General features: G+C 38.4%; 1 protein-coding gene across 2 annotated transcripts in view; it reads left to right on the forward strand.

The window, feature by feature from the left end:
- Positions 1-17264, forward strand: part of LOC129249916 (protein pangolin, isoforms A/H/I/S-like) — a 250261-nt gene that overhangs the window by 156379 nt on the left and 76618 nt on the right. For both annotated transcript variants that reach the window (XM_054889579.1, XM_054889580.1), the window contains exon 4: positions 3989-4086. In XM_054889579.1, coding sequence (XP_054745554.1) covers positions 3989-4086 — 98 coding nt within the window. The remainder of the gene's footprint in view (positions 1-3988; positions 4087-17264) is intronic.

A 17264-nucleotide genomic window follows, 5' to 3' on the forward strand; every position in this document is an offset into this window, starting at 1 on the left:
CAAAAGTCATGCATTTTTTTTCCACAATTCCGATCGGTTTTTTCGTATTGTTGCACGGAAATGGCGCATAACTTCAAGGTAATACTCCTTTTTTACCGTACGACCTTGTGATAAGAACACCTGATGCATTACGCCATGGTAATCGAAGAAAACAGTGAGCAAAACTTGTGATCGAACTTTGATCGAACTTGGCGTGGGTTTTTTGGTCTTGGCTCTCCTGGACTCTTCCGTTGGGATGATTGGGCTGTGGTTTCGATGTCATAACCATATAGCCATGATTCGTTACCAGTTATGACCCTTTTAAGCAAGTCTGGATCATAGTTGACGTCATTCAACAATTTCTGAGCGATGCTGGGTTTAGTCAAAATTCAGCAATTTTACAAGGCACTTCGCTGCCACATCCTGAGCAACTTCGATTGTGATTCGACGATTCTCAATAACAATTTTTTTCTCTTTCTCAACGTTTTCATCGGTTGTTGATGTGCTGGTGCATCCAGAGCGAGCGTCGGCATTCACATCTTCTTGACCTTTTATGCTTGTACCACTTGTAAACATTTTTTTGACTCAGAGTACTCTCACCGTATACCACTGTGTTTTGAAGCACTTAATTCCATTTTTTACACAAAATTTGATGCAACTTCTTTGATCCATTTTTTTCGATAGCAGAATTCCCCGAACACGCAAAATATTTGTCTTATTTAAGCCTCTCACAAACAAACTAAACATGCTATATTGCTTAAGTCGCGAACAAATCATCGAGAGGTGTATGCAACATAAAAAAATAATAATAATCGAAAATCGAATGTACGTAGCCCGCAAAATTTTAAACATTCACCTTATTTTTGGAACATACCTCGTATTTTGAAACTGCATTTCGTTTGAATGTTTGCATCCATACTACATATTTTATATTTATATTAGTTGCTGATAGACATTGTTTGTTAATGAGTTCTGTTTGCTTGTTTATTAATGCATGTTTGTGATACTAACATCTACTATATTTATTTTATTTGATTAAGCTATGTATTGTAATACTTGCTGATAGATATTGTTTACGAAGGGTCGTGACGAAAAATTTGCATGCGACAACAAAAAAGATATCGAGTGGATTCGGCGCTAGCGAGCATGGCTACAGCTCATTAGGTGCATTCCACTGTTACGTACAGACAAGTTCAACTAATTTTACGGTTTATATTACATATAGCACTTAATTGTTTTATCAGATATGTATATACTTTTTTTCTCTAATTTAATAGATTATATACTAGTCTTTAACAGTGCGAAGAAACATTTAAAAAAAGTCATGAAATACTGAAGAAAAATGCAAACAACCCAAGTCACGTACGGAACATATCAAGTCAACCAACATTTGAAATCGTTATAGTTTTATTCAGATTTCAGCGAATATATTACAGGTGCATAAAAAGTGTCTTCGGAGGAAATTATAACTAAGAATCAAGCTTGCTGCTAGCGAAAAAAAATATTAATTAAAACACATATTTATAATTCAAAAACATTTTTTTATATTTGTCACGTACAGACAAGTCGCGTCACGTACGGGACATAGTTCAACTTAAATCTATAATATATATATATTATGTAAAAATCAATAGGTAAATACAGTTTTGTCTTGGGAAAGGCAATGTTTTCTGCACTCGACAACTTTCTCCTCAGTTTTAATAAAATGGAAGTTGGAAACTCCAGTTATCGCTTTGGCATTGTCCCACGGCGATGCATTTTTAATCCTTTCATAAATTTCAGAGGATGGCACATAAATCACACGGGGTTTTGTGACTAATTGAGAAGCTAAATCAGAAAAGTCCTTGGCTGATTGGACAACAAAATGTTCATTTTGGCTCATCATTTTCTCTCTTACCAGTCTTTTGATATTTCCACCAACTCCATCTATCACACCTTTTCCATGCGATGTAGCAAAATATTTCCAATAAAAGGGCCTTTTGTACTTTTCACTCAACATTGATGTTAGTTTAACCATATAACGGTTCTTAAATTCCGATGAAGGGCCGTCACTCCAAATAATTTCCGCTGAAAGTAAGTCTTCATTTTCTTTATGCATCAAGTCAAACAACTTATTGATGAAAACAGTTCTGTATCCTTGTCTTTCGAATTTGCATCTGAGCATATAAGATATGTTTGGCAATTGCCTTTGTAAAAACTTGCAGCAGTAAATAAAAGAACACTTGTTCGTGACTAGAGTGCGCCTTGAACTTCATTCTGGTATTCACAGCCAAAAGACATCGCAAAATCAACTTGAAGGATTCGCACATTTTCATTGCGTTGGTCTTTTTGAAATTCACCGGCTTGAACTCGTTTTAAATTAACATGCTTCATCATAATATGGATAGAATCAATCAATTTTTCTTTAAGTTCACCTGAACTTGTTTCGTGGTTTACTAAACGTAGTTTATTTTCTGAGTTTTTTTCCCATTCCTTTCATACACAGATTGTACTTAAATCCATAGAAATTAATATTTTTTTGCCATCAGAACAAGTATCACATTCATTTTTCCAGCACTTCGAATCCAAAGAAGGATCACATAAAATCATAGTCCACCAGTCGTTACAATAATTTTGTTTCAAACCTTTCAATTTGAATATAAAATTTTCATGAGTTAAACATTTGCACTAGTCTGAAGGTGTGTCTTTCATTAGCAAAACGTTTTTCGGTCTTAGACTACAAAATTTTGAAAATCCAATCTCGATACTAGGAAAAATTCTTTAAAAATGAAAAAGGCTTCTCGTAGGTACAAAGTCAAATAATGCTTTTGACACTTCTTCTTAATGCCGTTTTCCCAAACAACTATGAAATCATTTGCGCCTGGGCAGGTATACACAATATCCGGACGATAGTAAAATGCTTTCACATCGTCATAACGTGTATCGTCACCTGATGTGCTAACGCTTGGGCTTTCTGCTAGAGCAATATTCATTTTACGCGCTAGTTCTGTAACAACCGCTTTTTTCTTTCTTGGTGATTGAGGCAGTGCTTTTAGATACTTTTGAATAGCTTTAGATAAAGTCTGTTTCGACTTGTACGGAAATTCAGTACTTACAGGAGAATCAGTAGGATTTTTAAGTTTAACCCGCTTTTTTGCCCTTTGCAATCTCTTCTTATCCCTTTCCTTAAGTGAAATTGCTTTTAACTCACCTTCAGAAAGATTTTCTGCTTTTCGTTTACGAAGCTCACGCAATCTTTTAGTCTTATTGAGATTTGCAGTACAAAAAAGGGCTTTGTTTATTACAAACGCCAGTAAAAGTTGAAGATTTCAGATAACTTATTCTTCGGCGTCACGTACAGACACTTTACTATCACTAAAAATATATTGTAAGCAAAGCGATTTCAAACAAAATTGTTTCACCAGTTTTTAAACCGCTAAAAGTTAGCTGTTAACAGAAAAATTCAATTTGTATAGTCGACTTATTTTACAATTATTAATAGAAAAAGGAATTAGGCGTCACGTATGGGACATCGAAACTTACCTTTCCGTTATGATTAATTTCTTATCAAAAAAACACTTAACCAAAAAAATGAGTATGCAGTTAAATACAGCGGACCATACGCTATAACTAAGAACAGAAATCTAGTTTCTATCTGATGAACAATAGCGGCAGCGACCTCGCAAAAAGTTGTGTAAAGACTAATGAAAAAATCCGACTTGTTGTTACCCTCAATAAATAACGGTATTTACAAAAAAGGAGACATACTCACTACAACTTTTGTAAATTATTTTAGATGAGAATATAATCTCACTATGTACGTGCAATAATATATATATAAGAAATGCACATTTGTAAAACAGTTCAGAGTTCCACTTTTTCATGGAATGCTCCATTAGGCCGCAAAAATGGCGATTCCACTGCGCGTGTTGATAATATGGTAGCCCCAATTGCCTTAACAACTTTTAGATTAGCTCTGTAATCATTTTTTTGTATTTCTAAATGATAACATGTACTTTTTCAATTGCAGGTAAACTTGAATCCCATGCATCGAGCTTCAATATGGGATATCTAGTGTCGCCGTATTCGTATACGAATGGCGGGGCTGGTGGATTGCCGGTAACAATGGTAAGTTCTAAAGGGTTTTCGAATAAGAGGTGTTATTTTGATATTCATAGAAAAATTCTATATTTTAATACAAATGATCGGATGTTTATTTCATTATAAAGAGGAAAGTATGCCGTTAATAGTGGAAAATAACATCAGGCAAATGACCACCACGACCACGCTTACAGGACAATATCTTTTTCATAAAATTTTACATAATCCAATTGCAAACTGGAATTCACGAATTCCATCTTTGAGGTCTTGAACCGACCCTGGGCTGTTGGCGTAGACCTTCTCTTTCACGTGGCCCCAAAGAAAACAGTCACAAAGATCAATGGTTTCGTTGCTTGTGTGGCACGTAGTGCCGTCTTGTTGAAAATAAACGTTGTCCAGATCAATACCATTCAATTTCGGCCATAAAAAACTGTTAATCATCTCTCGATAGCGATAGATAACAGCAGTTATTGGAAACCCCTTTATTTAGAGACTTCAACGCATCTGTTCGCAGTGTAAAGCTACGAGTAAATGTATTCGTTGCATTATTCATACAGATGTGTATATTTTACGGCGATTTAGTTCAAGGATCAGCAATTGTATAATATCGAAAACAATAGTGGATACTGAAACACGGGTTAAAAACACGTTTCAAATAGCAATTGCTCGACTTACGTTACATAACGCTAGTTTCACATCATTTGACATACATATGTAAATATGTACCTCGAATTTATTTACAAAGATGTTGGTGGAAAAGTGCTTGCTATATTTTTTAAAATCCATCAGAAATACCCTGTATATTCCGCATTTAATTTACGTACGAATATTAAAAATTTTATCGACCGAAATAAATCAGCTAAATTAAAATTTTAAAATTCTGTATGTAATCAAACTAAAATATTCCATAAAAGGCATGAGTTTTTACTATGCTGCAATGAGCTGACCGATTAGAAGTATGGTTTACAAATTATTAAGGTATTGTTAGTAGTTAATGATAACCGATATTGTAATGAAGTTCCCATGAAAATATATCTTAGTTAAGTATTTATCTACTATGAGATATGAAAATATATCTTAGTTAAGTATTTATCTACTATGAGAAAACAAAAAAGAATGGATTCGAAATTTTCAATGGTACAAAATGCTGTCAAATTGTGATATCACTGAAGCTCGTCCTTTACACTCTTGATTCTTCCCTGCACCAACCGGTAGGTTTAATGAATTTTGTTAATTTCGACAACCATATTTAAGATACCCCTTCAATGCTGTAAAGAAGGGGAATCTGATCGTTGAAAGCCTTTTTCTGTATGAAGCGATGCATGTACAAAGGAGCTGTTCCATGGTTTCCTCTTCTTTCTTGACAGCTTCGACAAACGTCATTATGTGGTACCCCAGTCTATTTGCATGCCTTACAATTAGTCAATGTTCTGTTAGTACTCCTATCGCATTTCGCATATCCTGTCTCCTAAGATTCAGTAGCGATTTCGTGCGGCCGTGGTTCCATGCTGGTCAAGTTTTCCTGCTTATTTAGTCAAAACGTGATTTCCTTTAACCAACATTAGCATCATTGATATAAGGTTCTTGCTATTGTTGTTTCATGCTCCTTATGTCATATTAAATTTAAATAAATGCAATGACATAATGATAAATAAAAGAACATACTACTATAACTTATATTATAGTCAGTCATGGATATAATAAATAAAAAGATTATTTTGGCACATAGTTAATTTTTTTCTTTAACATTTCTTAAAACACAAAACTAATCCTGGAATGAAAATATAAATATAAATATATATTACAATATAAATTATCAGTAAAAAACAAATAACAAGCAGATAACGAGAATCTAATAAGAATAAGCGCCCTGTATTTTAAAAGCCCTTGTATTTAGATTAAGCAGCCCTCCCCTTGTATAAGCAGTATAAGCAGACAAGTCACTGAAATAGTTGATGTTTGCAAGTAATAGACCAGGATACAAATCGTGGGATATACATATGTATTTTGGCTAAGTTTAACAATAACATCCATTCGCTTTACGGCGTACTTGGTGGCCATCCAATCACCATGAGAAGATCACCGTACCGACGAAGATCCCTTTCCCCCCTAATCCAGGGTGTTATGCGACACCGTGCCCATTGGATGGTTTGCAGCCAGTGGGTTCACCAGACCGGCTGTATTTCAACGGCGCCTTCCTAACACCGGGTCGCCTTAGGAAGTAACTGTGGCCTTGCCGCCGTGGTGGACCGTTTTGAATTCCCCATTATAAAAATAGACCACTGCGATCGCCTCGTCTAGCAGGTGGTCGTACGAAAAAGATGAATACAAACAAAAATTTAAGCAACAAAACTTCCATTGTAGCGGGAGCAGGCTTCAGTGGTCGTAATTCTACTGCCAAACACACACATAATGCTCTTCAGCGCGGAGGTGACGTTGTCCACGAAGACTCGGACCACGAAAGCGTAGGGAGCACAAACACAGCTGAGGAAGAGGCTCTTCTGCTATCTCCGTTCTCCGGCTGGGTCCAATGGTGCTGCTTCGGATAGCAAGAACAGGCCAAGGATTAAGCCTGATAAAGAGAAGCTGAAGGCCAAAGCTCGACGCAAGGCCGCGATCAAAGTTTGTGACCGATTTGGCAGCAAGTCCAACCTGACGAAGCAAGAGGAGGAACAGTTGGCTTGGGCCAGAGAGGAGATCAAAAATAGGCGGGCCTCCAATCCGAAGTATGCGAACAGAATCGAAGAAGAGCTAGCCATCAAAAGGCAGTGTTCTGCGGATAGTGAGGCCTCAGGGCCATCGAAAAAGCAGAAGCACAGGCACGAGATGGCTAAACCGAAAAACGGAGACGAAAGACCTATAACGTCGAAAGCAGCGGCAGCAGCCAGTGAAATTGCCAAGAGACACCTCATAGTAACACTCACTGACCGTAGCGAGCAGCTGGGTGGAAGGTAATGGAAATGAAGCTACTGGAAACCCTGTTTACGAAAATGGACGCAGAGCCGAGCGCACCCATGCCAGCATTCGACGGAGCAGGGTGGTTCAGCGGCGTCAAAATTATAAAATCTAAGGATGGCCCCACGCTCACATGGCTAAAGGAAGCGGTAAAAACGCTTCACGGCCTGTGGCAGGGGGCATTACTAGAAATTCTTGATCGCAGCTGCATTCCCTCAATACCGAAGGCAAGGGTTTTCATTCCGCGAGTGGTAAAACCGGAAAATGCACTGTGACTACTACAAAGACAGAACACAGACGTGCCGACAGACGATCGGAAAGTGTTGAGTGTGGCAAAGCCAGCAATAGCTGATGGTGGCCAGGACTACATTATCCAAATCAACAAGCCGGCAGAGGACCTGCTTTACGCGCGATTCGGGCGGATGGCTTGGGGAGTTGGTAGTGTGCACCTTCGCCTCAAAAAGCGCAACCCGGCAGATGACAACCACAACACGCTCGCTGCGGGGGAGGTGGAAAAGTATCTCGGTATAGAAGAGATCTTGGAAGCCTCCCTCAATATACAGGAAGTGGGGAAGAGTGACTTGGGGGAAGTATCCAATCCCGGGAAGGTACTGAGGCCAGATGCTGAAAGTCCTTCAGATAAACCTCCACAAAAGTAAGAACGCCTCAGCCGAGCTCCTGCTCAACATAGAGGGAGTCGGCTACGATGTGGCTCTAGTCCAGGAACCATGGATAGCATCGGACAACATAGTCTCCGGTCTAAAGCCGCACAACTACAACACATACATCCCGATTGCGAAAAATAAGGTAGGAACAGTGATAATGGTCAAAAAAGTATATGTTCTTATATTGATCATAATCTCTCTTCAGACGATCTGACAGTGGTGGCGCTGGAGGGCTACAAGGATGAAACGTTACTCTTTGGGTCTTGCTATATGCCACATGATGAACAAGCACCACAGACGGAACTTCGGAAGCTGGTAGAAACAGAAACAAAGAAGCATGCTCTGGTGGTAGGAACGGACGCAAACGCACATCACAAGGTCTGGGGTAGTGCAGACATAAACGACCGAGGTGAGTCACTATTTAACTATATTCTTCAGAGTAGCCTAGAAATAGCTAATAGAGGTGAAGAACCAACATATGTGGGACCAACCTCGAAGAATGTATGTAGTTAATGTAACACTCTACACAGCAGGCATGTTATGGTACAGGAATGGGAAGTGTTGAGTAGGCCCTCATTCTCTGATCACAGATACATAAGCTTTCAGGTTATATTCCGCTCAAAAAATAAACTTATATCCTTTAGAAATCCTAAGAATACGAACTGGGACTTGTATAGGGATATACTATCAAAAACACCAATGATACTCCGGAAATACAGGTCACACGTCGCACTTGAAACGGGGGTTGAATTGTTTGCAACTACTCTTGTCAAAGCCTTTAAAAGATCCAGCCCTCCAACACGTAATAGACGCAAGGTGAAGCCTCCTTGGTGGATCAGGGAATTAGGAGCACAAAGGCGTAGGGTACATGAATTCTATAGGTTAGGCAATGTTGCTGACAATGAGTTCTGTTGGAAAAAGTATAAGGATCTACTAAAAGTATACAAAAAAGAGATACGCAAAGCCAAGATAGAATCTTGGAAAGACTTCTGTAGCAGTATGGAAGACACTAATGATGTGGCTAGATTTAGGAAACTGTTATCCGAGAATCCGTCTATGCCAAGAACAATACGAAAAATTAACGATGAGTGGGCTGACAGCTGTGAGGACTCTCTAGAAGACCTAGTCAGCACACATTTTCCAGGGTGTGCGGACACTGCAGATCTCGAACCTAGATGAGATATTGTGCACGAAATCCCGACGAACGTAATTACAACCAACAAAATAGAATGGGCTATACAAAGTTTCGACCCATATAAATCGCCAGGACTGGATGGAATCTTCCAAGCCATGCTCCAGAAGATAAGCCATCTTGTGGTGCCATGGTTAAGAACGATATTCAGGGGATGCCTGAGGTTCAGCTACGTTCCTGTATTATGGAGAGAAGCGAAAGTTGTGTTTATTCCAAAAGCGGGAAAAAGCAACCCGCTCTACTCAAAGGAATACAGGCCCATTAGTCTAACATGACTTCTCCCGAAAACGTTAGAGAAGATTCTAGACACATACATTAGAGACATAATTGCGCCGGACGAATTATCCAAGGCGCAGCATGCTTACACTAAAGGCGGATCTACTGAAACTGCACTTCACTCACTTGTACTAAACATAGAAAAGGCGTTAGAATATAAGGAGTATGCGTGACAAAAGATGCTATTTTAAATAGCATGGAGTCACTTAATATGCAACAGGCGATTTATCTATGGATAAGGCAGCTATTAGCTAGCAGGAAGATAAGAGCGGAATGGAACGATACGAGGGGCACCAAATATGCATGTAGAGGTACTCCGCAAGGTGGGGTACTCTCGCCGCTTTATGGTCACTTGTAGCAAATGAAATGCTTAAGAAACTTGATGGAGGGCACCAAAACTAGTGGCATATGCCGATGACATAGCTATAGTAGTTATGGGAAAGTACCTGGACACCATCAGTAATGTGATGAACAACACTCTCAAAACGGTACACCAATGGACATCTCGCGCAGGGTTAGGGATAAGCGCGGGAAAAACGTACATGGTACTTTTTACCAGGAAGTACAAAGTCCCGGCGTGGAACCTCCCGAAGGTAGACAACAACGATCTACTTCTCAAAGATTATGCGAGGTACCTCGGAGTAATACTGGACAGCAATTTGCTGTGGAAGCACAGTGTTGAGGAGAGGGTGAAAAAGGTCAGTAATGCGTTGTACGCATGTAAAAGACTACTGGGCGTTACTTGGGGTCTATCACCCTCTCTGATGCATTGGTGCTACACGGCAGTACTTAGACCGATATTGCTGTATGGAGCCTTAGTATGGTGGACTGCGACAAGAAAACTGACATAATAAATGCCACTGGAAAGGATTCAACGACTCGCTGCTCTGTGCATTATAGGAGCGATGAAAACCACTCCAACGGCGGCGCTGGAAATGATACTCAGCATGCCACCTATTGACCTCATGGCGGAAAACCTGGCAGCGAAATCCGCGAGGAGGCTAAAGGCTGCGGGGGTATTCACCTGCAGAACCTTCGGTCACAGCTCAATAGGAAAGTGGAGCTCAGGTGGCACGGACTACATGACTCCGTATTTTAATTGGGAGAGATGGTTTCGTACTACAATTGAGGAGGAGGGATGGCACAAAGGCATGAAGGCTGGCCATAGAACTTTTCACATCTATACAGACGGCTCTAAAACTCTAGACGGAGTGGGAGCGGGTATTTACTGCTCAAAACTAGGAATAAGGCAGCCTATCAAGCTGCCAGACCACAGCTATATTTTCCAAGCGGAAGTTTTTGCTGTGGGGAAACCCGCGGAGCTAGCCTACACTAGAACAAGAAAGAACTCAACAATTAATATATACGTCAACAATTAATATATATAGTCAAGCAGCAATAAGAGCAATAAGCTCATATTGTATTAAGTCCAAAAATGTTCGACGGAGCAGGGAGGCCATAGACAGGCTAGCCGCAAACAGTAGGGTGCATATCTACTAGGTACTTGGTCACAAAGGCATTATGGGGAACGAAATAGGAGACACAATATACAATGAAATGGACGACCACAAGAAAAGGCAAGTGGAAGCTAGGTGGGCTAACCTGACCACATGCAAAACAGCAAAAGTCATGTGTAGAACTAACGACAAAAAACTGGCTCAATTCGTACTTACGCTCTCGCGAAAGGACTGCAGAACTATCATAGGTATGCTAACAGGTCATAATCTATTGGCTACACATGCGTAAGAGATAGGGATTGCTAACACGGACAAATGCAGAAAATGCAGAGAGGATGTTGAGGAAACTTTAGAACAACTTCTGTGCGTTTGTCCGGCATTATTAAAAACTCGACTAAGATGCCTGGGAGCCCCACTATTTGAGGCTCTGGAAGACATCTCAAAAGGGGAGCTCCCAGCCCTACTTAGATTCGCCAAAAGCGCTGACATCCTACATGATGTCTACTTTCGGTATTCATAGAGGTCGGTCTCCATCTGGTATCGCTAGGGACCTAAATGTCTATGCGTGGCTTATTGCCAACCAGGCTAACCTATCCTAACAATACCGGGAATTCTTTTACATTTAGTTTTTCTACGAACTGCGGAATATATGCCCTGAAGGAAGCAGGAGAAAAGACAATTAGAGGTTCCGTATTCAAAATTTGCGATAAATCTTTCCATTTTTTAACAAAGGGTACACCAAGACGCACAGTCTCTTTAGCAATGACATGCGAAAGTCTGTCATTAGGCAGAGAAAAACAGTGCAAAAGATAATACATATGAGCTCTAAAAGTATGCAAATATTGCGTAAGGAGATTGGTTTCAAAGAGGATCATGTAATTCGGTGAGTTTTCAGACAAAAAGAAACTCAAACGTCTCTCTACTGGCTCATATTCATCTACACCCCAAACCTGTGCACCATAAAACAAAATCTTTGAGGACGCATCAAAGATTTTTAGTTTTTTAGAAATGGAAATCTGATGGTTATTTATATATTTTAGCCATGTAGCATTTATTGCTGTTTTAGAGTTGGCCAGCTGTAAATCAAAATGCTTGGTGGAAGACAGTTTGTAGTTACTCAATACACCAATCATTGACAGTCTCCATGTTTTCATCGCCAAATTTCTAACTGTATGAATTCTAAGAAATTCCTGTGCACTTCCTAAACACCATACACTTAGACTTGGAGAAATTAACTTTAACCCTCGAGATGGCGCGCCCTAGTAAGTAACACGAATTGGCGCACGTGAGCATTTTGCTCACACCACTTTCACATAAACATATTATCCTCCTAGGTTAGGTAGATTAGTAAGATAAAGTGTTTTTTTTATAGGTTAATGGTTTATTTCTATTAAGATATATGCATTTTTGAGTTTTAAACTCTTAGAAACTATTTTTGATAACATAAAAAAGATAAAACGAAAATTCAATACATTTTTTTCACTAGTAACAAAAAAAAATTTAAATTAGTAGCAATACATATTAATAAAAATTCAATATTGAGCCAGATCTTTGTTAAAGGAGCAATCGAAACAAGTTGGACATATAGGCCCCTATTATGAGTTAGATTCGATCTTCGATATTCGTTGGTTGTCGAAGATCGAAAATCGAATGTCAATTTGGTATTATGAGCGGTGCAGCCCTGTCGAAATTTTCGTTGAATACCGAATTTAGAGTCGAATGCAATTTTGCTTTCGACTGTGTTGCGTATTGTGGGTAAACTTGCTAAAATGTAAGTTGTTTGCGATTATTTATGGTTTTATAGTAACCAAATAAAAAATATATACTAATTTTGTTAATTTTAGTTTATTTAGGCTAGTTTCATTAATGGAAGAGAATCCACATTTCGCAAAAGGGATTTGCACCAAAGTTCAAGCAGCAAAAAAATGGGAGGAATTTACAATGGAGCTGAATTGCTTGGGACCACCAGTTAGAACGGCAGCAAAATGGATTAAGGTTAATAATGGTTTTTTTTTGTGATGTTTATAGAAATACATTTTTATTTTCCCTTGGCAGGTTTGGGCTGAAATACGTAGAGGAACTGAAATACATATTTTTTTCGAATGACGAATAATTGAATAAAGAAAATTTATAACAAAAATAAAACAGAAACTGTGGCGTAAAGATTTCTATTTAATACTTTTTAGATTTTTCTATAATATTCTAAGAATTTCATTTCTTATGTTTTCTGCTTCTCCGTTATTTGGCTCCACTTCAATATCTTCAGCATCATCGTTGAGGGTCTCATCGGATAACTCTTCATCCGGAAGTTGAACACAAGCAAATGTTGTGCAAAGCTGCACACACATTAATAATTTGTGTTGCTTTTTTTGGATAATAGTGAAGAGCTCTTGGCTCGGGTGCACTGCTGCAACTGCTTTTCTGTACTGGACAATATGTTCATAAACGCCTCTTTAGATGATCTAAAGTTCTTTAAAAATCTGTAAGGAAATTTGTGTAATATTAAGTACGTCAACACATTTTGAAAATTCTAAACGTACCTACTCAGTGGAAACCATTTCTAGGGGGTTGGATGCGCCCCTCAACTGTTTTCTACTTCTAGCTAGTTCCGCTAATCTTTCATCGTCCGATAAATCGTCGAACCACAACTGCGTTGTACTCATTTTCACAAAAAATACTTTTTTTAACTTTTAAAAATGTTGTTAGCAAAGAATTTCAATACAATCGGTTTTTCTTTTATTTTGATTTGCTGTATCAGCTGAGAAAAAATTATCTATTGTAAATGCGTCGAGCGATCGAAATTCACAATAGTCCTATTCTTCAACGAATGAGCACTATAATACCAAATGAAAATTCGTTCGATCAGCACTTTCGACTCCAGTCGAAGAACGAATGTTGCTCATAATAAGGGCCATAGTTCTTGCGTGCTCGGTGCAGAGTAATTTGTTGCACAAAAAACATCCTTTTTTGGTGCGTCTATTTTTTCGCCTGGGACACAATGCGCAAAATCCATTATTTTCAGAGGCTTCTAAATCTTCATTGTTTGGCACTATATGAGATATAATTTCTTTTAATGAGCTTGTAAGTGTTTTGATAGTCTGACGACGTACAATATTTGGCTTTATAGGCTCCAAAGCAATTTCTTTCAAAAATGATTTGGGTATTGCATTTACCTTCTGCTCAAATACGAACGAGACGTTATCAATAAAACGGTCCGCGGATGACATATGGCAAAAATAAATTTTTTGTTTTTTAGTAGGACTGTTATAAGCTTACATGGCAAATTTCAGCGTGATATGTCACATATGTAGTTTGTTTTCTGTGCTACTGTAAACAAGTCAAGCTCGAGTGTGTTCTTCGAATTTAACGATGGAAGAATTTAACGATAAGAAGGTATAAATAATCTGGGCGTTTATACCAGCAATATTAATAATTGTAGAGAATAGTCGCATGGGCCACCTACGAGTAGTTCTGGATACCGAATAAGTTTCCTTCATCTGGTCCACAGTATCTACTCCACCCTTTGTGTGGTTATAAAATGTTATAATTTCGGGTTTGATTTTGTCACCCATTTCATCATCTATTCCGTCGTCGGTATGAAAAGAAGATAACAAAAGTACAATTTTCTTATCTTTCTTTTTTGGAATATGCGAGACAATAGTTTTGTTTTCACCAAAACCAAATACGTTATGAGGTACTGGTCTTTCTCTTGTCGAAATGAATTGACGAGGAATTTCCTTCTTATTTTTTCTTCATGTACCAACAGCTGTCGTCCTGTAGTTTTTGTAAAGATCATCAACCAGGCGTATGGACTTAAAGTAATTGTCCATTGTTAAATTTCTGCCTGTATTTAATATTGGAGCAGCAATTCTTTTGACGATACTAGCAGGTGAATTATCTAACTGATAAGGTCCAGGTGGCTGTTTTCCGCAGTATATTTCCATTTTATAAGTGTAAAACGTCCTTGAATCAACCAATGCGTTGATTTTTGATCCGTACTTAGCTGGCTTATTAGGCATATAAATTCGGAACTTACACCTTCCTCGAAAAGATTCCAGCATTTCGTCAATGGTGCAGTATTCTCCAGGAATAAAATGTTCGGAACAATAGCGATAAAATTCTTCAAATATTTCTCTAAACGCTGCAAGATTATCTAATTGGGATCTGGCTAAACAAGACGAATTTTCATCGAAACGAATCACACGGACTAGGAATAAAAAATGCTTGATCGACATTGTTGCTCTGAAAATATCTGGAGCAGTTCCATCATCTAGCCAAAGCTCCTTTAAATTTGAATGGTTAAATTTTTTTAATCCAGCCATATACAAAATTCCAATAAATGCTTTCATCTGCGCCAAATCTGTTTCCTTGCAATCCCTGTACAAATCAGTCACTTTTTGAATGTACATATTTGTGTATGTTACAAATTTTAGTAAAGTATCTTTCAAAAATAGTGAGAGGCATTGTGAAGGGGTTATAGCGTCTTTCGCTGTGCCCTTAACTCCTGGAAGATGTGTAACTATGTTACAGCGTCTAGTACGTTTATTGCGAGGGGGTACATCCATAGCCCATTTTGTACACATATCTTTTCCCAAATAAAATTCATCTTGATCAAAACCTGCGTCGGTATCAGAAGATTGTTCTGTGTCACTTTGGTGATCAGTGTGTTCACTTTCACAATCACTTTCCTCAAAATCTTCTTCCACGTCGTCCTCGTCATCCAAAATTTCGTCCAACCAAGATGGAATTTGTGAGGTGTCATTTGCCAGACGACGACGTTTGCTATTAGTTTCCATTATTTTGTTAAAAAATTTACCTAAATAAGTATAAAGAGAAATTATACGCGTTTATTGCAAAAAAAAATGTATTAAAATACTTACGTAGTTAGACGCGCAATGAGCAAAATGCCGCACATATAAAGTAAACCAATATCTTCGATCTCTATTCGCACACTATACACTTCGAATGCTTCTTATTGCAAAGACAAATAATTTACTTAAAGGTACTGAACGCCGTTATTCTAAGACTAACAGTAAACATTGAAAATTTGGCAATTTTAAAATTGCGTGAGCGAATTGCTCATAGCGCGCCTTCTGAAGGGTTAAGGCCCCATCGAAAGCTATAATCTTGTATTGCTTTGACCATATCCTGTAGGTCGGTCGGAGAAGCACTAAGGCGTCAGCGTACATTAGAAGCATAATGCAACGGTTAGCCACATTTATTCCTCCCGGTTGAAATTCGTTTCAGTCATTTCAGTAAAAGGAAAACGCGATCGGACTTAACAGACTAACTCCTTGATTTACAAAAAATGAGGGGGAGAGTTCTTCTTGCAGCTAAATCTGGATTGTTGTATCTTCGTACAAAAGTTTGAGAATATCGATTATATGGCTCGAAAGGCCATAAGATGCTAGTTTACAAAAAAGCTTACCTCGCGAGATATGTACTATAGTAGTATCAAATGAACAAGAAAAGTCAACAAAAAATGCAAAAGTTTGCTTCTTAGCCTTAAAGTTTAGATACACAATTGAAGACAAGTTAAAAATATTATTTTTTGTTGAGTATCTTCTCCGAAAACGTGCTTGAAATTCAGTAATTAGTTTGTACACATTCGCCCAAGCATGGATGCGTGTTAAAGGAAGGCCAGTAAAGGTTTTTACAAAGTATCAAGCAGGGAAAGGCCCCTATAATTTTAGGTAAGACACGAATCTCTATTTTGAACAGACAAACAATTACGGATTTTCAGAAAGAGGTTCGATTTTTTGTTTTTTTAATATTGTGGTGAAAATTTATAATACTATATTTTGTACGAAAAGCTTTCAGCTGCATATTTATAAAATTTGTAACTTATACGATCTAGGGTACAGGCTTTATTGTTTTTTGCTTCCTGTAACACAAATTTTAGCTCATGTATATCAAAAAGCGCATACGTGGTCCAATGTATAAGAAGCCCGCCATCCTGGCGAAACAATTAAGATTTGAAATGGTCGTAAAATTCAGATAGTGAAGGGCAAGACGCCGCCATTCACAATTGTCGATCTAATCTTTCTAATTACACTGCCACTCAAGTTTCTTCTGAATGCAGAATTTGTTCTAAATGGTTCGGTAGTTTAAATATTTTACCCTGTCTGAGTCTAACTTAGGGTTACTTTTGACAAACTCAAAGGTTAAAGGTATGCGTTCCGAAAAAACTTTGCTTCCAACATAGGATTCTTAAAAAAAAGGGAGTAGGTCAAAGGAGCATATTCCGTAATCAATGAAAGAGCAGCCAGCAGCACCACAAAATATAAATTAGCCAAACGCGCTCAAGTTGTTGAGCTAGTTTTTAAGGACCTCCTTTCTTAATTTGGCATATTTCTTCTTTGAGTGCTTTGTTTTCTTCAGCTAACTTCTTTACTCGTTCCCCTAGGTCCTCCAACTTCATGTTAACCGCAGAAAGGTCACTTTTGTAGCAATTTCTGCAGCTTCTCAAGCCAACATGCATTAGTCGCACAAATTCAGTCGCCAAACTACCAACAGGTGACATTTCGAGTAGCAATCTATCAGAGTGAGATGCTTTGCTGCTGGGGGTTTGCCATTGCCTGTCGAGGGGCGACCGCTATTAGAAAAAACTTTTTCTTCTTTTTAGTGTTTCACCCAGATTCGAGCCTACGTTCTCTCTGA

This window comes from Anastrepha obliqua, chromosome 6 (assembly GCF_027943255.1).
Source record: "Anastrepha obliqua isolate idAnaObli1 chromosome 6, idAnaObli1_1.0, whole genome shotgun sequence".
NCBI classification, from domain to species: domain Eukaryota; kingdom Metazoa; phylum Arthropoda; class Insecta; order Diptera; family Tephritidae; genus Anastrepha; species Anastrepha obliqua.